The 26123-nt window shown below is 38.5% G+C and overlaps 1 protein-coding gene across 14 annotated transcripts in view; it reads right to left on the bottom strand.

The window, feature by feature from the left end:
* The window catches only part of MAST4 (microtubule associated serine/threonine kinase family member 4), a 574487-nt gene that overhangs the window by 98341 nt on the left and 450023 nt on the right, over nucleotides 1–26123 (bottom strand). For all 14 annotated transcript variants that reach the window (XM_067031060.1, XM_067031065.1, XM_067031056.1 and 11 more), the window contains one exon: nucleotides 17467–17555. In XM_067031060.1, coding sequence (XP_066887161.1) covers nucleotides 17467–17555 — 89 coding nt within the window. The remainder of the gene's footprint in view (nucleotides 1–17466; nucleotides 17556–26123) is intronic.

The following is a 26123-nucleotide window of genomic DNA, read 5'->3' as shown; positions in this document are numbered from 1 at the left end:
TTCTTTCAATTTCAAGGATGCTAGAATGTGTCCATTCCCCAGCCAAATTACTGATCCCACAAGGAAGCAGGCTTTTTTTTTTTTTTTTAACCAATTAAGGAACTTGCTTCATTTCCTGCATTTGGCCTATTTAAAATGATTTGCATCTCTTAACACTGAAGTGGGGCATATTCTTTGCCTGAGGATCTCACACACACAGACACACACACACTCTCTCCCTCTCTCTCTCTCTCTCTCTCACTCCCTCTTTCAAAACTGTCAAAACTAAATTCATTCCTTTAATGACTGGTTGGTCACTCCGGTAACTATTGTAGAGTTCTGGAACATTTCCACATGTGCAAAAGGAGGCTTTCAGCAGTAAAAGTTCCAGTTTATAGATATACCTACCACTAACTGAGATGTAACGTTACACCAAATAATCAAAGGGGATAGCCTTCAAAGTGTGCCTAGGTGGCCCAGGCAACAGGACAACCAATTTTCCCATCAGAAGTCCAAATGGAACATCCATCCTCATATGATGATAAAATGAAAAAAGTGACCATATCTAGAACATGCTTGTGGGTCATTCAGGCATGTCCCCCTCCCTCTATTTAGGTCTGTAGAGTCCAACCTGCTGTCCCACCCAACTCTTTTCCTTAATATTTTAGATGCTGACAGACCATTTTCCTTCAGACCCTAAAGCATGATCCCAATGAAGAACACAAGGCCAATCTGAATTAATACTGAAAACACAGGGTGAAAACAACTCCTTTAAAACAAACCAAAAAAAAAAAAAAAAAAAAAAAAAACCTGGGCATATAGAGTTATAGCCTTAGAAAAAATACTTCAAACGATTATTAGAAAAAATTCATGTAATTCAATCTCCTCCTTTAACAGAAAAGGAAATTAAGGTCAAATAAAGAGACTTGACTGACAGCAGACCACCATAAAACTTTAAGAATATTAACCTGAAATATCACTTCTTTTTATCTAAGGAAAAAAGATGAACATAGTACATGTAATCAAATGCTGGGTTTTAGTTCACACCTGATACCTTAAGTGACGGACCACTTTGGAATGTTTATGCTTTAGGGGAAATCCTTTGGTGCCCCTATATCAGAGATTCTCCACCAATGAGGGGGAATGTCAGCATGAGATTCAGCAGCAGTATAATTAATGGATGCACAGTTTTCATAAAAATGGGTAGGGATTTCCTTTCTCAGCCCACTTGTTTACTAGGTAAGTGCCATTTCCTGCTGACCATCCTTGATCTAATTTAGTCACATTGAGGGTTGTTAATACACTATTATCCTGCTCATCTCCTGACTACCAGTTACTCTTTTCATGTATCAGAGCAATAGTTCATTCCTAAAATAATCTGGGATTTTTCTCTATCCGTAAAACACACCATGAATGATAACTGTAACAACAAAATGCCTGTAAACCTATGTGTTTCTTTTTGGAAAAAGTGAGCTCCCCCCTCCACTTCGAGGGGTGGGGGGCAAGTTCTTTGACAGAGTAGAAGAGAAGAAACAGAAATGAAGAAAAACATTGATCTAGACACTGTGTCTCCCCCAGGAGAAAAGAGTGAATCAAAGGTCACTCTGGAAGGCAGCTATGCTCACCACGACTTGGGATTAACATGTATACACTACTATATATAAAACAGATAATCAACAAGGACCTACTGTATAGCACAGGGAACTCTATACTCTGTAATAACCTATATAGGAAAAGAATCTGAAAAAGAATAGATAGTATATGTATAACTAAATCACGTTGCTGTACACCTGAAACTAACACAACATTGTAAATCAAATAAACTTCAATACAAAAAAAAAAAAATAAGACGTGAGGTTAAATAAATTAAATAAATAAATAAATAAGTAAGTAATACTGAAACGGGGGGTGGGGTGGGGGGAAGCTCACTCTGAGGAGGATGTCCCAGGTCTTCCCTGATGCCTCCAGAAGGCATTTTGGGGGCCAGATTCCAGAGACTCTTCTGGGAGGGGTGCAAGAGGCAGTGACTGTGAAGCCATGTTCCAGACCTGGCGCTGACATCAACAAGCCATGCGACCCTCAACGCTTGGCTTCACTGGGTCTCAGCGTCCTTAAAACAGTTTTCAAACCTGAATGTGTATGTGTGTGCGCGTGTACATACTAAATCTTTTTTTTTTTTTTTTTTTTTTTTTTTTTGCGGTACGCGGGGCTCTCACTGCTGTGGCCTCTCCCGTTGTGGATGGAGCACAGGCTCCGGAAGCACAGGCTCAGCGGCCATGGCTCACGGGCCCAGCCGCTCCGCGGCATGTGGGATCTTCCCGGACCGGGACACGAACCTGTGACCCCTGCATCGGCAGGCGGACTCGCAACCACTGCGCCACCAGGGAAGCCCCCATACTAAATCTTTAACTCAAGCAAAAGACTACTTTCTATCCGCAAATGTGACAAAGTTTGAACTTCTCTGGCTGAAGCAAAGGTGGAGTGGGGGACTGCAAACCCCACTTCCACATCACCCTTCCCACTCCTAACCCTGAGGCAGCTCCTCTATAACTGCTGTGGTTCTGACCCACTGGAGTTGGTTTTTTTAAATAAAAATGCTGTTCATTTCCCAAGTCAGCTCTAAACCAGAGGAAGTACACAGCAGAGGGACCTCCAAAGGCTGGTGTGCCAAAATGAAAATATCACAGACTACAAATGTACCCCAGCAGAGACTGCTACAAGGAGGCCACATTCCATTGCCAGCATCCCACTTGCAGACTGTGACAAGCCTGTGCCCTACTTTGATTTGTATTTACACACTGTATTATCTTAGCATTTTAACTACATTATGAATTCAAATTGGTCATAATAATACTTTGATAGTTTCTTCAAACCTCACACTGTGTGGCACTTTATAATATTGCAAATACTATCACATTCAGGCAATCATATGAGACTACAAGAGGAAAGTTCTATTATTTCCGTTTTATAGGTAAGGAAGTTGAGATCTAAAGAGTGATTTGCCCAAATTAAAACTGCTGATACATGGAGAGCTGAGGTCCAGTGTTTATTACATATACCATTTAGTACTTTTATCAGTTGTTTGAGATCTCAAAATTAAAAGGATTCGGGGAGCATGATTACTGAGTTACATAGTAGCCGGAGGTTTCTACACTCGAATCTAGTCCTCAATGCCTGGGAAAGCAGGAACACAGTGTGAAATGGTAACAACTCCACAGCTTTGTGTAATAGTTCCTTCTCCATTTACCTCACTAACTTCACCAGGTCACCATGATGTTAGGGGGTGCAAAGTTCCTGGAAGTTAATAGAGCTAGCTATTGTTTCACCTAGAGAGAACACGTTTGAGATGTACTTGGAAACGCGTAAAGTTATTCTGGTGCCTATATAACACATTCTTGATCCTTATTAAATGTCATCTGCAGCAAGCATTAAAAAGCATTTCCTGTGGACCCAATCGTTGACTCTTAAGGACTCAAAAATCTCAGTCAGACAACAATGGATGGCCCAACGACACAAATACAAGACAATAGAAGGCCAGCACTTTAAAGAATACCTTCCCAGATTAGGCTGAGAAACTAATCAAAGTTGATCACAAAGATTTATGTACAATGCTATTCACCACAATATTACTTATAAGAACAAAAAACTGGAGAGAGCCAAAATACTCATTAGGGGGAGGTAACTATGGCACATTCATGAAATGGAATATATCTACTCATTAAAACCAAGTATTTGAAACAACAACAAAAAGGTATTTAATGGTATGTAAAAATCTCAAAATAATACCAGAAGAAAATGATCTAGATACAAACTTATATTTGATCCCATATTTACATATATATATACAAAGCTATGTGTGCATATGTAATTTTATGTTTGTATGTACAAATTTACAGATACATAGATGTTATAAACATTATAATAGAGGTAGATGTGTAAAATCTACATATTTAGACAAATACCCAATTGTTAAGTAGTTCACTCTGAGTGGTGAATAAGAATATAAATGATGTTTATATTCTTCTTTATACTTTCCTGTATTTTCCAAACTTTCTATAACAAACATGTACAGCTTTTATGAACAGGAAAAAAAAGGTTTTTAAAGACATTTTTAAAAAACCTAAAATTTCATTTTCTAAACAAAAATGATCCCTTCTTCCTAAAACTATATGACTTTTCTTGTATGTATGCTCTCCTAAATTTTCTCCACCTCTCTCTTCCCTAGTCTACAGAAACCAAATCTGCTAACAACTCTAATGTAGGAGTGTGGATGGTTTCCTCTTCCCACAGCTGAACCCTCTAAATTGGGGATAGTTAACAGATTGTATGTACACCTTAACATCCCATGACAAGCTCTGCAATTACTCACTGTTACTTCTAACATCAAAGCTTAGAACTTGAAAAGCCTGCAATTTGCATGGCTTTGTGGAGAATTACTCACACATTACCACAGTAAATACAACAATCTGCATTAAAGCATCATTAAAGCTGAAATTGTAATTATGTTAGGGTGAGTAAGTTCAAAGACAGAGATGGCATTGCTAGACGGGATATTTAAGAAAATGCTCTTTAGTGCAGGTACCTGAATTTAAAACACAGACTTTTTTTTTTTTTTTTTTTTTTTGTGGTACGCGGGCCTCTCACTGTTGTGGCCTCTCCCGTTGCGGAGCACAGGCTCCGGATGCGCAGGCTCAGCGGCCACGGCTCACGGGTCCAGCTGCTCCGCGGCACGTGGGATCTTCCCGGACCAGGGCACGAACCCGTGTCCCTTGCATCGGCAGGCGGATTCTCAACCACTGCGCCACCAAGGAAGCCCTAAAACACAGACTTTTAATCCTCCCCTTACAGGTTGCCCAAGAGGGAGCATCTAGCCTTCTACCAAGGGCACGGGGCTCTTAATGAAGACAGCTGGCTGATCCCCGGGCTAACAGGACCCTTACCTCAAGTTCGTTTTTCTCTATGGAACAGTTAGTTTTCTTGTGATACAAATCCACACACTCTCACCAGCCTAATGGGCTGAAGAAGACAGTCTGTATTTACATATAGCTGAGAATTTTTCACTCTAGTTCAGAGATAACTTGGGAGTAAGCTAGTGAAGTGGGTGCCAGAGCATCACAGTGCCAGAAAAACCAAAGTCACTGTGACAGTCACCAAAGAAGACTGTCCAGTCTGAGACCATCAGGTAGTGAAAACCCCAAGGGTGAGGAGAGAAGTGATTCAGCAAGGATTTTAAATGTACCTTTTTACTTTCTAGGTCATCATTTACTTATCATATATTTTAGAATAAAATCAACCCTAAACGTAAGGCAATCCCTTATTTTTCAACTAGCATATAAAAGAGGTTTTTTGGGTGGCCAATTTGAATATATAAACTTCCCAGAGATTTAGAAGACATAATAATACGTGTCATTTATATATTTTAAATCAATGAAATACATAATTATCATACGTAAGAGATTTAAATCTGAAAATGTCTAATCTCAAAGACAAAGTTGATAAACAAATTATTTTAATATTCATTTGTAATATTTTATAGAATTTGAAATTAAAAAGATTCTATATCTCATTAACTTTAGGGAAAACTGGCTATTTGAGACCTGAATTTCTTAAGTATTCTTAACCATTTAAAATTTATAAGAATCTCTTTTCTCATAGAAAAAATAACTTCAAGAATTCCCAATGTCTTTTCTCTATCAGAAAGAGAACATTTCAGATTTCCTTAATTTCAGTGAAACGCTGCCTTGTTTGATTGCTCTGTGGACTCGGGAGTGAGTAAAGCACCTTAGCAACCAAACTAATAAAAAGTATAAAAGGCAACAGCTCCCTCTCAGCTTTTAGCAAGGGTTGAAACAGATTATATTATGGACAAGGCAAATGAAAGATTTGCTAAAATGACTTTCAAAAAAAGTTATTAAGATAATGCACTATAATGTGTGGGGCTTTGTAAGTACTCAGACAGATATTTCAGAGGACTTTCTCTTTGCGGGGAAAACAAACCTTGCCTTCGATCAGGAGTTGGTGCATTTTTGGTCAACAGAATAAAAATGATCTCTGTGCATTTCTTTATAAACAGTTATTTACTCTTTCAACAAATATTTGTTATGTGCCCCATAGAGATTATTGACTTGACGCTAAAATTCACCAGTCCCTCTCTAGGAGCCCTGTCTTCTTTTGGCATCTGTGACACTACCTTCTCCTCTTTCCCTCCTGCCTCTCAGCTTGCTGCTTCTCAGTTTCTTGTCGGCTACTTGTCTTCTCAGAATGTCTAAAGGTTGGCCTTGTAGACTTAGTTCAAAATTCTGTCTTCAGAACCTCCAAAACTCTTTCCCTCAATGATTTTATCCCCTCCCCAAGTTTTAAATGCTACCTATAAATGCATGGTCCAGACTGTTATCACCAGCACAGACTCTTGAGTTTCAGGCCCATGGAACAACTGTTTATTTACATCACTTACAAGTCTCTTGGGCATCTTAAATCCAATCAGCAGCAAAGTGAACTCTTAAGCGTTACCTCAGATCTGTTCTTGTCTCCTGTATCTTGGGAAGCACCCCTTCCACTGACCCATGTTCTCAGCAAGGTCTCTGGAAACCACCCTTGATCAACTTTCTCTCGCCCCACAAATCCATCAGTAAATATTGTCAATTCTAACTTGAAAAATATGTAATGAAGATCCAATTGGTACTTAAGAAACCAAGTCAAGCCAAAGAAAATCCACAGCTGATGCATAAACACAAAAAAAGTTGCCAAATTTTGATTTAAATAAATAAATAAATAAATAAAAAGGAAGAGCACCTCCCAAAGGATGGAAGAGCAAAATCTTCCTGAGTGGCTGCCCAGGGGACCCATGTTCACAAACAAAAACAAAAACAATACCACTTTTGTTAACACAGGGGTGCATAAGATTAAATTTAGCAATAAGCTTCCAAAAGTTTCAATTTATAATAAAGGAGAAACCAAAAAGCTAAATCAAAGACCATTCAGGTTAAATTCTACATTTAGATTTAGGGGACTATCTAGAGGTTAGGGGAAAGATGCCAGTCATTAAATTATCATTAGGAATGTACTACATGTAAACATTACGCTCTTCTCAAAGAAGCAGAATGATAAATGCAGGTCACAGGACAGATGGAGCTGCATGAAGGAATTAACAAATACTAATGATGTTGGTATATACCCCTGATTAGTGACTCAACACAAAGCCATACCCAAAACTAAGAAAACACAATGACTGACGTCAGTTCATCTGATTTTATCATCCTTTTCCTTAAGCAGGAAGGGCAAGATGTGTCATTACTCAAGCCAACAATTGACAATTACACAAAGGCTAAGGATTTAAAAAAAAAAAACAAAAAAACAAAAAACTGTGGGTACAACGTGAAATAAGAAAGATGTATTCTCCGTAATTCAGAGAAACTGATTTATGAAATACTTGAAATCACAGAACAGATGCATTGCAAAATCATACACCGTGGACACACACACTAGATTAAGAACTCTGGTCTTGAGCCCATTTAAGGTTTTAATAAAAGCAGATGATTCCAAGGTAATGTTCCACCCAAGGGTGACTATGTTCAGCCATATGATTTGCCAATTTTACCTACATAAAATGAAACTCTATGAGGAGGACATCAAGGTGCTCTCACCTGAACACAATGTTTTACAAGTTTAATTTGATTTTGTTGCGATCTTCTTATAAGTAGAAAAAAATAACAAGTGACTATATCAGAGATTGCTCTTGAGTAAAACAAGAAAGTTTCTATCACTTTAAAGAAAGAATGGTTATATGGGACATCTGCAAACTTAATTTGCATTAAGGCTAGCCACCAATTTGCTATGACTCTGGAAGACACAATCTTGCTTTGTTCCCCTTCTTTAAATATAAAGAAGCAAAGCAACCATCTATCTGTCTTGTACCATCGTGTCTGTGTAGCCAAAGGAGGTCACTGCTCTGTTGATTGAACATTTTTGTTAAAGATCTACAAATCATATTTAAACAGTTTGGCAAACAATATTTCAAGCACAGAAAACCTACTGAAAGCTTGAATAAAAGTCACAAAACAAAATAGATGCAACAAAGGCACTCTTACACTCAGGGCTATGCCCCTAGTCTCACCTTATCTAAGGAGAAATCTTTCACTTAAGCCGAAAGATCATTCATCTCTATTGACCAGATTGTTCCCACCAGCAAACTAAAATTCACAGTAATGCCTTTCCCTCTGTGTGCTGCACGCAAACCTGATGGGGCCACAAACATCTGAGCAGAAATATGTAAGTGTACCTCTCCCCCTAGTCATCTAGGGGGTTGAGCGAAACTGTCTTAATGCCTTTTTTTTTTTATATTGCTATCTTCCTCCCTTTGTAGGCTAGCCTATAAGGTTTAGGAAGAATTCAAAAAAAACCTTGTTCCTCAAAAATTCACTCACTGCGTGGGAAAACCATCACCCTAAATGGCAGACTAAGAACACAAGGAGGTAAAGAAACACTTCACTGATATTAAGCTTGTCAAATATTAAGAGGCAGGGGAAACAGTGAGGTCAGAGCAGTGGTTCTTAGAGGAAGACCAGCCTTGTTTTATAAAAAAAAAAGAAACTCCACAACAACTAGATAAGACAAAAACAAAAATGGAAGAAATCAGAAAGAAAAAGACAAACTTGACAACAAAATTAAAAATAAAAACTTGCATTTATCAAAAAACAGCATTTAAAAAATAGCAAATCAGAAAAGAGTATCAATGAGATGACAAAAGATAACTAAAACATGCATAAGTTATTCAGTTCATACCTGCTAGAATAGCTATTATCAAAATGACAAGATATAACAGGCGTTGGTGAAAATGTGGAGAAAAGGGAATCCTTGTACACGTAGCCACTGTGGAAAATACTATGGAGGTTCCATAAAAAATTAAAAGGAGAACTACCATACGATCCAGCAATCCCACTTCAGGGTACATATTGGAAGCAAATGCAATCAGTATCTTAAAAAGATACCTGCACTCCCATGTTCACTGCAGCATTATTTACAGTAGCTAAGATGTGAAAACAACCTAAGTGTCCTTCAACAGATGAATGGATAAAGAAGATGTGGTGTGTATGTACAATAGAATACTCTCCAGCTATAAAAGAGAAAGAAATCCTGCCATTTGCAACAACACAATGAATCTTGAGGGCATTATGCTAAATGAAATAAGCCAAAGAAAAATACTGTACGACCTCAGTAATATGTAAAATCTAAAAACAAAACAAAAACAAAAAAACAAACTCATAGATAGAACAACAAAATGGAAGAAATTAAAAACCACAAGACTGGTGGTTGCCAGAGTTGGGCGGTGGGTGAAATGGGTGAAGGTGATCAAAACGCACAAACTTCCAGTTATAAGATAAATAAGTTCTGGGGATGTAATGTACAGCATGGTGACTATAGTTAGCAAAACTGTATCTTATATTTGAAAGCTGATGAAAGAGTAAATCTTAGAAGTTCTCCTCCTAACACATATACATGGAATCTAAAAAAAGGTTCTGATGAACCTAGGGGCAGGATGGGAATAAAGACACAGATGTAGAGAATGGACTTGAGGACACAGAGAGGGGGAAGGGTAAGCTAGGACAAAGTGAGAGAGTAGCATGGACATATATACACTACCAAATGTAAAATAACTAGCTAGCTAGTGGGAAGCAGCCACATAGCACAGGGAGATCAGCTCCTCCGTGCTTTGTGACCACCTAGAGGGGTGGGATAGGGAGGGTGGGAGGGAGACGCAAGAGGGAGGGGATATGGGGATATACGTATGCATACAGCTGATTCACTTTGTTATACAGTAGAAACTAACACAACACTGTAAAGCAATTATACTCTAATAAAGATGTTAAAAAAAATTTCTCCTCACAAGGAAAAAAAAAAGTGTAACTATGTGAGGTGATGGACATTAACTAGACTTACTGTGGCAGTCTTTAAAAAAAAAAAAAGATAAAAAAAGAAAAGATATATAATCATTGTGCTGTACATCTTAAATACAATGTTACATGTCAATTATATCCCAATAAAGCTGGAAAAGGTACTATGATAATATGTTTGGCCTCTGTCAACAGAACCTGAAAACTTTAACAGTGTTGGCAAGCATGGAGTAAAGAAAAAGTTGCAGCATATGCATTTCAGTCACATGTACAGATGTACAGACACATACACACACAATACGTACAGGAAAAAAGACAAGAGATATAATAAAATGTCAGCAGCATTATCCTTGGATAGGGGGTTTAAAGGGGATTTATATTTCCATATAATTTCTCATGTTTTCTACAAACTCTCAGCTTACTGTTACAATCAGAATATCACATTTTATTTTAATTTTTATTTATTTATTTATTTTTGCGGTACGTGGGCCTCTCACTGTTGTGGCCTCTCCCGCTGCAGAGCACAGGCTCCGGACACGCAGGCTCAGCGGCCATGGCTCATGGGCCCAGCCGCTCCACGGCATGTGGGATCTTCCTGGACTGGGGCACGAACCTGTGTCCCCTGCATCGGCAGGCAGACTCTCAACCACTGTGCCACCAGGGAAGCCCCACATTTTATTTTTTAACCATATCAGCCTTGAAGATCTGAGTCATGGGAACAGAGAATGCAAAATATCTTGTGAGATTTTATCATACCTTAAAAATGGCTCAGGGTCATGTGGATATTGGTAAGTGGATTAAGGACTTGGTTGGCACAAAGTGCCAACATTTCAGGTTTTACTAAATCTCTTACCACCCAGCTACATATCTTCCAAGCTTATGGTCACATTCTTGAGGCAGTGGGTTATAATGAAGTCCCCCGCCAACATCAGGGATGCTCTCACGTATGTCTGAGGCACCCTGGAATGTTGACTAATCCTGTTCTATCCCAGACTCTCTTCGTTGAAGTTATTATTCCACCCTGTGTATTTTTTCTCTATCTCCACTTCACTGCTAGACTACTGACCTTCAATTCTTTGTATCAGCGTGCCTGTCTGCAAAACCACTGCCTTTTACCCGCATCCTATTCAGTGTCTCATCTGAATAAGTACAACTGATATAGCAGAAATGCAAGGAGAGCAAGTTGTGAAGTGGTGAGACCAATGAGCGGCTCCAAAAGAGATGCCAACACAAGTTCAAAAGAGGAAGGGCCTCACAGTTTTCTGAAACAATAAAAACGTTATTGAAAAAATGTACATGATGTCTCATAGTTTCTATTTGGTAACCACCTTAATTTATACTCTCGGTTGTGTTTGTTAAGCCAAGGCCCCAAGGGTAGAGGTGGGGAGAAGGGAAAATAATGAAGAAATGAACATAGAAATGTTCTCAGCATGTTTTGAAGAGTGGGATTCAGGGTGTTTCACCGCCTAACCCCATGTGCTACCCCAATACTTTTCTGAGTTTTGCAAGTTTCCACTACTTGGAGTTGTATTGTTCATACAGTCACTCCAGTTCTCTGATTATTTTCACCTGGATGGGCCTCCTTTAGCTCAGTTATATCTTTGAAGAGAGACTTGGTGAGTAGAGCAGCAAACACAGTGGTAACTAATCCTTCAGAAATGAGGTCCCTATATATGACAGATAGATAGATAGATAGATAGACAGACAGACAGACAGGTAGCTAGATACACAGATACATAGATAGACAGTAATTTATACAAGTTTTCCCAAGTAGATACTAACCTAATAGGTTATGTGTACCTAGTGGTTTAAGAATACTTCCTGTCTTTAATAATTCCTAGAGTTGTCCAATAGGAAAGTGAGACTTTTTTCCACCTTTCCTTCCAGAAACTCTTGTATAAATGAATCTAAGTAGCCAGCTGCAAATTCCCAGTAAAATAATTTTTGAAGGCACCAAAGGTTAGGTATTTTGACCAATGGGACAACATTTGATTCTAGGACTCTAGAAGTTTGGAGTCAGTGGGTCTCAGTTATTTGACTACATCTAGTCTATGGCTCATCCTCCGTAAGTTATCACTCTTAGAGCTCAGACTTCAACCATTTGAATCAAAATACAATATTGAAGTGATATTATGGTAGGCAGAATTCTAAAAATGGTCTCCTCACGATTCCTGTCTCCTAGTTATCCTAACCCTCATCTAGGTACTACTATGAAGGGATTTTGCAGACATAATTAAAGTTCCACAGCACCTGACTTTTTTTTTTTTTTTCTGTCTATGTAGGTTTTTTTTTTTTAACATCTTTATTGGACTATAATTGCTTTACAATGGTGTGTTAGTTTCTGCTCTACAACAAATTGAATCAGTTATACATATACATATGTTCCCATATCTCTTCCCTCTTGCGTCTCCCTCCCTCCCATTCTGACTTTAATATACAGAGACTGAGTAACCCTGACCCAATCAGATAAGCCCTTTAAAATAAAAAATTTTCTTTGACTGATAGCAGGATAAGTTAGAGATATGAAACATGAGAATCACTAGATGTACCAGTGCAGGCTTGAAGATGGAGGAGGGCAGCTTCCTGCTCACAGCCAGGATAAAATGTGGATCTCCGTCCTACAGCCGCAGGGATCAGAATCTGTCTACAATCTGCATAAGCTTGGAAGTAGATTCTTTCCCAGTCTCTAGATAAGAGTCCAGCCCATTGTGAAAATAAAGCCTCATTTTAAATGGAATGGGGAAGCCCTAAAAGGGGAGGGAGCTCTCACACTCTACCACTCAGACCCCAGCAGGGGGAAGGAAGAATTTCTCCTAGTCCAGCAACAGCTCAGCCACTAAGAAGCCACCACCACCCTGGACTCTCCACCCAACTTCCTCTTTTCTTCTGTAAAAACAAAAGCCTCTCTTCTCTGTTTTTTTGTACTTACCTATGGTTTGCTGTAATTCTCTGCTATTCCCAAATAAACTCATTTTGCTGGTAAAATAACTAGCTCTCTTTTTTTTTTTTTAAGGTCAATAACTGACACTGACTCTGGCCTTATGATACCGTGAGCAGAAAAAGCAGGTGAGGGTTCCTACAGAAATAGGAGCTTATCCTTTCTATCTTTCTTTGATTTTGGCCTTGAGATACCTTGAGAGCTCCCCTGAAGTCAAACAAGTCAAGCCTACCTAGACTTGTATAGATCTGTAAGATCAATAAATGGATATTGTTTTAAGCCACTAAATTTTTGTTAATTTGTTGCATAGTAAGCAGGTGTTATTTCGTTTCCTTTACTGGTTTTATTTTTAGAGCTTTATTTTATGATAAAACCACTACACACTAATTTCCCTACTTTCCTATTCTCTAAAGATAAACACTGCTAACTTTCTTTCTCTTTCCAAAAACTCCTTATGAATATGAATGAATATACAAGTATTTATGCATGTCTATATGCACTCAAACACACACACATATATAAAGTTACACAACGTATTTTTTTCGCTGAACAGTCTATCTTGGGCAGCTTTCTAAATCAGAACATAAAAGCCTACCTCATTCTTTGTAACAAACATGCAGTCTTGGATTATATACCTGAATTATTTTCTTCTAAACCAGCCGCTTAATGAAGGGCATGTTATATAAGAAAGTGGTAACAACTTAATTTTCCATTTGCTAGTTACAAGCAATGTTAGATTTATTATTTTCTGTTATTCTGTGAGATATCAGTAAGATAAATTCCTAGAGATGGATTTGCTGGGTGAAAGGGTAAATGCAGTTTAAATTTTAACTGATACTGCTAACTAACCAAAAGCGTTGTCCCAATCCACATCAACACTTACGTGATGTGAGAGGGACTGTTTCTCCACAACCTTGCTACCATTGGATTCTATCAGTTTTACAAAATTTTTGACAATATGCTAGGTGAACAATAGTGTCTCATTATTCTGGTTCATGTTTCTCTTATGATTGCAATGAATCATCATTTCAAACATTTTTGTTAGCCAATTTAATTTTTTTTTTATGACATGCCTTTTACATCCTTTCCCCATTTTTCTCCTGGTGCATTCACCATTTTCATATCAATTTACACGAGCTCTTTGTATATTAAGGCAATCAGATGTTTGTCAGTTATGGGCATAAAAATATTTTTCACACTTTGTTTTCTTTTGATTTTGTGTATTACACAGAATTTTTCATTTTAGGAGAGAGATACTAGTCTTTCCCTTTGGGGCTTCTGGATTAAATTTCATGCTTAGAACTAGGAGCCTGTGATTTTTACCTTTCTTTTTTTTTTAAGTGGGACTGACCGGTTCATGGTTCGTTTAGGAATGCCTGGCTGTCAACAAACACTATTTTGTCTGTGGAGATAAGCTCCAGAACATGATGCCAGTATCTCTTCTTCCTCCGGGTACCAGTGACACATCTACACAAATAAATTAATGTTCTCGTTTCTACCGATTCATTCATGTCAGTAATGCGTGGCCTGACTCACATAATCCCTACCTAAGAAAAATAGAAAGTGTATCTACTGGGTGACTAAGCACTGAGATATGGCACTTATTCTTTCTCTTGTTTTTCACGGGTACATCAAGGAACTGTTCCCCTGGCCTCTGTGTACCATACGCAGTAGAGAATGTAGCAATAGGAAGAGGTAAGAGACGCAGTGAGTGAGAAAGTGTTTCGCATTATCAAGATGTGAGGACAGGTCCTTTATTTAATTTACATTTTATTCTTCTTGTATATTGAAATAGGAACCTACCAGACGGTGATAAATGCCATTTCTTACAAAAAGTTGACAGACTTTTCTACAGCTTCTGATTGAATAACAACCTGTTATGTTCCTCCATAACATAAGGGAAAATGCTCTCGGAACCTGAAAGACAGGCTTCTCTCTCCCCATTCCTCCGATTAAATACAAAATTATGTTTTGAAGGAAAAAGAATTCTCCATAGAGAAACAAATAATAATTAAAAGGATCATTAAAGTCTTTACTACACTTTCTTTAATCTCAATATTAGAACTGAAGAAAATAATGGCAGTAAAAGACTAATCAATAGGCACATCAAGTATGATGCAATTACTATAGAACACTACAAAGAGGAGTAGGATTAAATTTTTTTAATCACAACTGAATTTTATGTAAGAAATAAAATTTATCATATACTTAGCACCTTGTATATACTGCTGGGCACTCTGACAGAGGAATGAAAGGATAAGACAAAGATATAATTCCAGCCGCTGAGTAAAGTATTTGGCTTTGCTTGACCCTCTGGTCAGCTTTCACTATTATGACAACGATATAATAAAAATCTCCAAAGTATAAAGGTAATAATATAAATAGTTGTGTATTCACCATTCAGCTTTGGAAATATAACATTGCCAACTGCTTACCCCTCTCCACAATCATACCCTCTGACACCTTCTCAGACGTAACTACTAACACAAGATGGGTCTTTAAAATGCCCATATTTTCCTTTAGACTCTTACTATAAAGGTACATACACAGATACATATTTATATGGGTGTGTGTATTCCTAAACAAAACATTGCACGTAGCATCACATTAACCTTATGTGAATGGTTTAAGTAAGATTCTTTTGCAACTTGCTTTTTTGCCCAACACTATCTTTGAGGGCCAGTTCATTTGTTTTCTAGGCGCACGGTGCTCCGTAGATAACTATGCCACAATTCATTGATCTACTCTCCAACTGATAGACATTTGGGCCACATTGCTTCAAACGTCTAGCTATTACAAATGATGCCACTATGAGTAGTCTAGAGCACACCTTCTTGCATATATGTGTAGGAGTTTCTCTAAAGTTTTCCCTCAGAGTAGCATTCCTGGACTTCAGTGGTCTTACTACATACAGTATCATAATTTTATGAATTTGTCCTTTGCCTTTTTAACTTTACCATCTTTTATTTATTACTATGAGGAAAATAAAGTTTATTCCAGAGGAGCAACTACATCTCTCTCTCTCTGTCCTGTCTTATCCCCAAACATGTTTAGATAACTTCCACTCTCAGCTGGAGAGCCCCCCCTAAGCAAAAGGATTGCTTTCCGAGGGCCAGTCATAGCCTAGTTTATAAGTCAACACCACCTGAAAGCCTATCGTGTGACAGTTTCTACAAGAGTATAATAGAGGTAGGGCTTAAACACTCATCCTTTCACCCCATCATCTTCCGTACCTCGAACACATCTTCCTACAGATCCTCCTCAAAACCTGTGAAAGGCACTCAAAGTCAAAATTCATTTTACTTTCTGACTTTCATCCCTCTTTTCACCTTTACATTCTTGTACGGTCAAGCATGTACCTCCCACACTCTAGCCACACACTAGAAATTCCCCCATCTCTCACCCCCGCCAAAGTCTTGCTCATCTTTCAACATCATGAGCAAGTGGCTCCTTCAATATCTCCCAAACTTTCCTGATTGGAATTAAGCCTTCTCTTCTCTGCACCATCTTAGATACAATTCAAACAAACAAACGAAACACACACAAAGCAGTCTTCATTGCATAGTTTTTGTAATACGGTTCTACCATCCTTCTAAGTAGTTCTTGAGGCCAAGAGTCTCATCTCTTGAATCTTCATTGTCCCTACAATGGTTCTGGATGTAAAGATAAGTTTCATATACACCACTGGCAGGTAAAACTTTAGATAAACTCTTGCCCACATTACAGGAGGAGACATGTTCTAGACTGCTCAGGGCAGCATTGTTTGTGCTAGCTAATATACACAATAGATAAGTTCAACTTTAGGGAGAAAAATGCTGAATAGTTTTGACGCACTTTAGGACATAAGAGCCCAAAATACGGCGCACTAGCACATTGACTATTTTAAGGAGAAGGGATTTGAGAAACAGCATGTGCAGGAAGGGCTTTCTGACCTGCCCCGTAAGCAAGTCAGAAAACCTTCTTGTGAGAGGCACCCTCCCTACACCTGGAGGAAAGGAGCCTTCTTATATCTGAAGACAAGGGACACAGAAGAACCTGAACAAGCAGTCCTTGCTAACTTTCCCCCAGTTTACTACAATTAGCTCACCTTTGTCCTATACGTCTTTGCACAACTCCCTTCTCTTCACCAAACTTCTGTAAAAACAATCCGATTTAACCGTTCCTTTGGGTTTTCATTTCCTCATGAATGCTCCCATGTCCCGTAAAACGTATGTTAAATAAATGTGTATGCTTTTCATTTGTTAATCTGTCTTTGGTTACTGGGTCCCCAGTGGAGAAGTTAGAAGGGGAGAGGGAAAAGATATTTTTCCTCCCTTACAGTTCTTGACACTAATCCTCTTCATGTGAACTGTCATGGCCACGTTTCCCAAAGGAAATCCTCACATGGGAGCGTGACTTGCATCGTCCACAAATTCAGATGTGGAGAAAAAAAATAACTGGAATAGGACCCCATATAAAAAGGAATCCTCCCTTTCAGATTCAAGCGCTCAAAGAGAGGATAAGGTTTGGGCTGACTGATGGGAAAGAACAACTTAGTGAGAAAGCTACAGGGAAGCCAAGATAACAAGGTGGGGAGATGCATCTAAATTTCAAAACGTCTGTATTTTAAAAACTAGCAAGACGAAGTAAAACAGAACTCAAGAAAAGGTATTTCATTACCTGCATGAGCAGAGAGAGGTGAGTGAGGCCGAGGCAGTGCTGGGGGCTGCCCATTACCTATCAAGCTTTTCCGGTTGCTGGTTCGGCAACTGTCCAAAGGAAAGGAAAACCAGTTTTAAAAGCAATAATAATAATAACGTTCAAGTATGTTCAAAGTAGACATAGCTTAGGTTGAACAATCTATCCGCACATGTTATTTCTAAAATTTTTGCAAGTCAATATGCACTAATATTTGAAGGGTGGCTGTTTCCTGAATATTAGAAGATATAATGTATTCATATCAAATATAACACCATCAGTATTCCTCACCACCAAGTTATCATTAAATGCCTTTCTTTTGGCTCTTGACTGCAAATATGTGACATGCCATACACACAAGTGATAAATTAAGGATTCAAATCAGCAAACCACAGGTAGCATCTTTGCTGACATGAAATTTCTAATACAAAATTACATGCAATGAAGAACAATGACACTAATCTTACAATGATGCACTAATTAAAAATCTAATTATTTAGACAAATTTCATAGCTGTGCCTTTTGTCAATAGAACAGCCAATGCCTGAGGTAAATGTATTTCACTACTCATTCATTTTTCATCTTCATACTGAATTCAAACTCCTTATTAAGGTAAATATTTTGGAATCATAAAAACAGATTCCAGTTTGTATTGAAATAACAATGAAGGCCTTTACTCACAGGCACACTACCTACTGTTTTTTATCCTGGTACCCAGTGAGTAGAAATAAATTGCTACATTTGAACACAGGGTAACTATTTTTTCCTGTTTCTGATACTAGAAAGTTAAAAAATAGCTAATTGGATTCCAAAGTAACTTTCACAAGCCTCAAAGAATAACACAAATGCAAAACTGGTTGATGATGAAGTGAATGTTATCTTACTTTCATTTGCTTTTTTTCAGTACAGACTGGTACTTCACAATCAGTATAGTGGTTGAAAAGGATAATACAAACCAGCAGGTTACCTCATTGAATTCACCTATAATAAGGTTCAGGGCACTAAGATTCCATCCTCCTACACTTGGTGCCCTTATCCACCATTAAAGATTTATTGTAATATCTTCTTAATTCAGAATATACCTGTTACAGCATTCTTGAAACAGGAATTTTCACCTAACTTCTAAATAACATATAGTGGACATAATTGAGAATTTGTATAAAATATTTGAAAGGAACATTTCTAAATACTATTCAAACAACACATTTCAAAACCAAACCAAATTTCTTTCTCCAATATTGACTTGGGAACCAATCCTCTCTCTTAGATGTTTGCTGCTTATTTTCATTTGTCAACATTCCCATATTTATAATTTCTTAAGGTCAGGCTGCATCATTTTATTTTCCTTACTAGAGCAATCAACAGCCCCTAGCATTATCTGTGAGTTTAATTAAGATCATGTTTACTCAGCCTTAAAGAAGTTATTGAATAAGAATAGACCCTTGATAATTATGAAGGTGGTATTATCAACTCATCTATCAAGAACCATTATTTGGCCTATTAAATTCATAACCATTAAGTCAGATCGTGTGATTGTTTTTTTAAAAAAATATTGTACAATGTATTTAGTATTAATTCAAATTAATGTCTCCTTTAATTTTAATATAGGAATATTAAATATATCAACATGCTGATGTTAATAAGAGAAATTATAAATGACAGATTTATATCCTGGAACTCTCAGCAAAGTTATTTGCTAATTTGAGCAAGTTAATTGTAATACAGGTTAACTTACACAAAAATGGCTATTTGTATTATTTTTTACATTTAGTATTTGATCTAAATCATTTATGAAAATTTCCTATTGACATTCATTTATTAATTTTTATATATGTAAATCAAATAAATAAGAAATATATATCAATAGAAACAGTAGCCTAATGAATATCTTATATACGAATATCAGTGAAATATGCAGACAAAGCTAAAATTTAGAAAATATTTCTTAAAAACATTTTAATTGAATTTTCCTAAGAAACATATAGAATGACTAGTACATTACCACAAGCTAAATAAGTAGCCAATAATTTGTATTTAAAACAAAGAAAAACACAAACAAAAAATTCTCACAACTGTATCAGTTATTTAAAGTCTACCAAAAAAAAAGGGTGGAAAAGTACTGATGTGATTTTTAAAATGTGTTTTTTTTAAAAAAAAAAAAAACTCAAAAAGAAATGTTGGAATAAAACTGATGGAATCTGTTTGGCCAATATAAAAATATAACAATGTAAAACATAAAAACAAGAGCAAAGTTTATATTACGTTCATCCCATGTTAGCCCACCGTCTAAAAAGATTTGTAAACTTTACAAACTGATGATTATGAATGTAATTCATGGTGAAAGAAAACATAGGATTCTTTATCTAAGAATACAAAAGCAGGTTAGAAGAAGTTAAAAACAAGTTGCCTCAGAATTTGAGTTCACCATAATTAAGGTACCGGTATTATGTTACACAAATCCTTAAATAAGCGAAGGGATATCTTGTTGACAAATGTGATGAACAATAAAACTGAAAGTTTCTTCTCTAACTTCTATATGGCTCTTTAGCCTGAAGCTAGTGAGAGTAGTAAAATTGTTTAATCTCTCAAACAGGAAGCTTTTAAACATGAAATGTTCCTCAGCATGGCAAAACCAGACTTTACAAAATACAGACCAAGACAGAGATTTACATATGTACACAAATCTCTACACTCCGAAGTAGGGTCTTGGCCTCTCAAAGGAACTTATTTGTTGCTAACATTCTTAAGGGTAAAGGGGCATATTTTATTTTACTGGATTTAACCTTAAAATACCTAGATCTTGAAATATATATTAATACTTTAAAAATACTGGGACCCTATTGAGATATTCTGTATATAACTTTTCAAAGTTGGAGGGGAGTGGTGGCCATCCAATCTCACTATCATCTACTTCTGGTATCCCTGACAGTCACTTAATCTTATTGTTCTAGGTACCTGATTCCCAATAAATGAATTAAAATCTGCATTTAACCCCACAGCAAGAGAACTCCTAGTGGGCAGAACCTATGAGTACTTACTACCTAGACTGCCACAGCACCTGGCACTGCCAGCATTAATAATGACACTGGTGTAAAATGCTGAGCTGACCTCTGTTGTCATTATTTACTCATCCAGGTATCACATTCTCTTCTGCTGATGAAAGGAGAAGCTCATGGCTAGCAAGTGTGAGGCAGGCTCCTGAGGTGCCGGTGACCACACCATACTCATTTAACCCATAAAGCGATAAAATAGCAGAAACATCACCACCTGAGCAAACTCAAGGTCCCTTTTCTTTCACCAGCATAACTAAGTTGAATCACCCTTGCTTTTTCTCAAGCCATGTCACCCAAGGAAAAAAACAAGCGCCATCCTACCAGGTAAAATAGGAACATCATTTCTACTCTAGCAAGAACCTCTTGTTGAAAACTTATCCTCTTCTAACCCTTCGAGCTTGTAAAGAGTTATCTCTAGTTCAGCCTTAGGAACCTTAAAGGTATTTGATTGCAAAAGTGTAACTAAAGAACAGTTATGAATTCAAGTTCCAGCTATCCATCCCCCAAATGCAATCTTTCTGCTCCACTCTAAGAAGAAATGGAAGCCATCCACCCTGCCCGTGCTTGATTCTGAAAGCTGAACCCAGGAACAACCATTGCCCACAAAGCACCTGCTCCTCTTCATGCCACCCAGCTGAAAAAACACATGGGGACACAGCCTATGAGGACATCCTCAGTTTGTTCTCTCAGTTGACAAGGTGACACAATGGCACAGATTCTTTACTTGCAAAATCTGAATTTAGCCCAAGAAGATAGCCACATATAACTTGAGACAAAGGCAAAGGTAAACAATGGATTAGAACAGGGGCTGATGGTGCTAAGTGAGCTTTCCTTGTTACCTCATTCCTTTGGTTCCTGCTAGAAAGATCCACCTACCAACAGAAAACACACACACACACACACACACACACACACACACACACACACACACACACACACACAGTACAATAAGTACTGCTGACTATGGATCTGGGATCTGAGAAGAGTGGGAGGGTGAAAAGCAATGACAGTACTTCCGAGTCAGTCTGGCCCCTGCGGGCTGGGAGGCGAGGCAGGTGGGGACAGAACCCTCTGTGCGGAAGAACGTCACAGTTGGATGGGCACTTGTTGGAGACGCTTTAGCATGACAGGAAGCCACCACCGGGAAGTGTTTTATTTATTGGCATGGTGTTTTGGCTCAGGCAGGTGACCTGGGATCACACAGGGTGCCACTCTGCTCCCTGAGTTCACTGTTCCCACTCACCAAAGCAGTTTCACAAGGAGCTTCCCCATCTCCTAACGACTGCCAATAGCACCTTCCATTTGTCAGGAGGATAAAGAGACAGATCACGCATTTCATCGTGTAAGTCAGGCCTGATCAGTGAGGGACAAAGGAACGTGGGCTACGAGCTGAGGGAGGGGAGGGGAAGGCGGTGTATGGATTTTTGGTCCAAAGCACCCATATTCTATTTCTGCCTAGACTGTCCTTATGCTCAGGGCTCCGCATGAAGGGCGTGGTGGGACCTGTAAAACTCTCACCCCTGGATCTGTCACATCTCTCCTGGCAGAAGAACCTGTTAATTATCCTCCACCAGGTCTGTAAAAGCTGTGAGGCCCACCAGGCTGTGGCTTTTTGCAACTGTTCTGAGCAGCTGAAATGCAGCTTAATTTTAAATTACAATCATTTGGGGACATGAATACTGATCATGTCTGATTGTGGTAGGACAAGCTGAGAAAGAGAAACCCAAACAGGCAGTAATTTCTAACAGTCACAGCCGACCTTGTCGACACTCAGTACGACATATGACTGACCACAACTGGGGGGCAGTGAATTGCCTAAGAAGAGCTCCAGGAATTCTGAAAAGCTAGCCTATAATTTATTAATTCATCTTGATGAAAAATTTGATAAATTTGCACAGGAGGCCAATTATAGACCATAGCTTTACTGAATGTGAACATCTGCTAACTATTTCCTGATGCCTTAATAGAATCTGAACACTGAATACTCCTTGAACAAAGAGGAAGACAGAAGTGGAAGAAACCGGGCATAAACAGGAGGCAGAAATTGTCTTAGCTAACGTGGTATTGCTGAAAACATGTTATAAAACAGGCAGGCTTCTGTTTCCTTATCTTTACAATGAAGGGGTTAGACCAGATTAGAGAAGTCATTAACTATTTTTGTTTGGTTTATGAAATTTAAAAATACAGAAAATCTAGAAAAATAATCAAACAATTCCCACCACCTGAAATGAACAACGGTATCATTTTCTGATGTTTATTCCCAATCTTTAGTATATATATGTCCTTTCAGTGGCTGGGAAGGCTTTGTGCAGTGAACCTCCCGGGGATTATCTGGTTCTATAAGGGTGTACACCTTTCACTGTCTTTCTAGTGACTAGGCTACTTTAAACGCTGTATGGGTTGCAGTTAAGTTGGAGGAAACTAGTAGTAATACAAATGACTCTTGTCCATAATAATGTAAATGAATTTTGTCTTGTGCAAATACGTTAATATCCACCCACAGAGAGATGACCCCAAACATTTACTATCATTGTCCTACGAGATATTAACTGGTTTTGTATCTATCAGCAAATTTTATTTCATCATTTCTGGTTATATGTATATAATATATACATTTATATATTTTTTTAAATATATATTTTTTATGTATAGATATGGTTTTCAAACTCTCTTACTGTTGTCCTCATTAATAAGTTAAATAAAATCTCTGACACATATTTATTTTATATTTGTATGACAGTCATGTTTTTGACTTTTTGGATAAATTGCACTTTAGCACACACTATATATTATAGATATTCTGTAACTTACTTTTTTTTTCACTCAGCATTATATTTTTGAGATTTAATCATGGCAACATAAATACGGGTTTAATTCATGCCTTTTTTAGATTATTCATTTGAAGCAAATTTTAGGATTACTAAATGCACTAAAATTATGTATATCATGGACATTTCGTTTTTCTCTGCGCAACGTTAAGTATGTAGGCCTCTGTGTATTTGCAAATCTGATTGTAAAAGCCTTGAAAAGTACCTTCGAGACTGAATTTGAAAGAAAAATTATATCATGCAACATAAAGCAAGTCTTCCCTTATAATTTTCTTTGGACACTTCTCCCCCAAATCCTTAATTCCTTCAGATGCTGCCTTGCCCTTCTCTCCATGTCTGTCTTCATGCTATTGTCTTCTCCAGAAATAACTTTTTGTCTTTCATATGTAAATCAATCTACCCTTCCTCTGGGCCTCTTGTCTACAGCTCTACCCCTTTTCCTGTAGAGCACAACGAGGCCACAGCTGGCAGCTGGCTGGATAAGCTTTAGTGCCCCTTAGAAGGCAACAGGAAGCAAAGCATTAATATTCCTGTCTGTGACATACTCTGTTATTTACGTGAAGTTATGACACTGCTGATGTCTTCCCTATGGCCCATGAAATCAGGGCTACCCCAAGGTTCCACTGATTCATTCAACAAATTACTTTTCGAGTTCCTAATACATGCTAGGTACTACTCTAAACAAACAAATATCCCTGCTGTCCTCTAGAAACCTGTATTCTAGAGAAGGAAGCAGATAAGAAACATAATAAACTAGTAAGACAGTATGGGAGATGGTGATGACGTTTGTAGTACGAGGGATGGCGACGGAGAACAATGACGCAGAGGGTAGGACACGGAGCACGGATGTGGGAAATCACAATCTTAAACAGATGGTTAGGGAAAGCCTCACGGGGCGGGGGGAGGGGCGGGGGGGGGTCGGTGTCTGAGTAAGACGGGAGGATGAGGGAGTGAACTTTCAGGAAGAGCAAAGGCCCTGGTCAAGAGTGCTCCAGGACCAGCAGGCAGGCCAGCGTGCGGGACGGGAGCTGGCCAGAGGCGAACGGCCAAGACGACAGTGGACAGAGCCCGGGGCCACCTCTGGGGCAGGTGCAGGCCACAGCACGGAGACTGGTTTTACTCTGGGTGAAAAGGGAAGCTGTTGGAAGGTTTTAAACACCATCTGAGTTTTGTTTTAAGAGAATCATTCTGGCTGCTAGATTGCAATAACCAGAGGAGGAGGGAGAAAGGCCAGTTAGGGAGCTAAGCGGACAGGCACGCCTAGTACACCCCATCTCCTGTGACTCAACTTCAAAATACAGCCTTTTATTTTGAAAACTCATGCCAAAATCGCCCCCCAAGACTCAATGCAGGTATGAGAGCAGTCCGTGCTCTTTTGTACAGCCTCTGAAACACTGGAGAAAGAGCAGGTAGCTAGAACTGGGGTGACTGCCAAGCAGACCGTTTCAGCTCTCTGCATATGGGCACCAATGCAATGACCCAGTTTATCGTCATCCGGGGTATATTATCGTGAATGCTTAGTATTGATACTATCGGCTTGATACTTGAACTTAGCTTTACCGTTAGTAGAAAAACTCCTTTTAAAAGGCATTAATTATAATGGAAATGAATGACTGCTCATACTGCTTTCACCTAGGAGCAAAAAAATTCGGCTAGTTACATGCCTAGAGGAAGGTATAGGTCCCCAAGCTTTCAAAAATTCTGAGGAAAATATATATATTACCGTATACAGTACTTCTTGTAAATATATCTAATCCATTAAGATAAGCCCTTGGTGAGGTGGAGCCCAATTTTCTGTCTTTGTAGAGGAAGAGAGAGATGGCTGAACAGACAGATATTGGCAAGATGCTATTCAATGTAAAAAACATTTATGGGCAAGTATGATGGGCAATGAGAAAATGAAGAAAACACTCTCAAAGTGTTTAAAGTATAAAAGAAGAGCTAAGAATGATTCACAGATAACTGTATTCTAAGGCAGAACCTGGCCGAGTTGTACAAACAAAAATGTGTTGCTATCTAAAGTGTGAGATAAAATCCCAATCAGCTTTGAAATGGATTTTCATAACTAATAAGCACTGGAATTTTATAGTATACACTAAGTATGAGAAATTGTCCCTCCATTTCATAGGTCTTCCCTAAATAACCCCTTAATCTTGGTGATCTGCCTGACACAGAAACTCTTTTTTTTTTTTTTTTTTTTTTTTTTTTTTGCAGTATGCGGGCCTCTCACTGCTGTGGCCTCTCCCGTTGCGGAGAACAGGCTCCGGACGCACAGGCTCAGCGGCCATGGCTCACGGGCCCAGCCGCTCCGCGGCATGTGGGATCTTCCCGGACCAGGGCATGAACCCGTGTCCCCTGCATCGGCAGGCAGACTCTCAACCACTGCGCCACCAGGGAAGCCCCAGAAACTCTTTTGATACCTATTTCATCTCAGTTATTCCATTCGTGGCTATTTCAAAGTGAGACACATGAACACAGCTATCTCTATGTGGCTGACATGGTGAGCCCTGATGCCGTACGTGAGCGTGTGACTGATGGGGGGCTGACGTGCACCACGTGGCACCAGAGTGACCCTGGCAAGCAGAGCAGCCACTCTGTGGTCACTCATTCATTCAGTAAACATAACCAGGGAGTCCACCTGGAGCTTACCATCTAGGATAGGGGATAAGATCCTTGAGGTCAAAGATTATATTTTCTAATGGTGAATCTCTTTGGATACCCAGAAAAATACAGAAAATAAAAATGACTTTAGGGCTTC

Source organism: Kogia breviceps, chromosome 4, assembly GCF_026419965.1.
Source record: "Kogia breviceps isolate mKogBre1 chromosome 4, mKogBre1 haplotype 1, whole genome shotgun sequence".
NCBI lineage: Eukaryota > Metazoa > Chordata > Mammalia > Artiodactyla > Physeteridae > Kogia > Kogia breviceps.
This window is presented reverse-complemented; position numbering and strand designations above follow the sequence as displayed.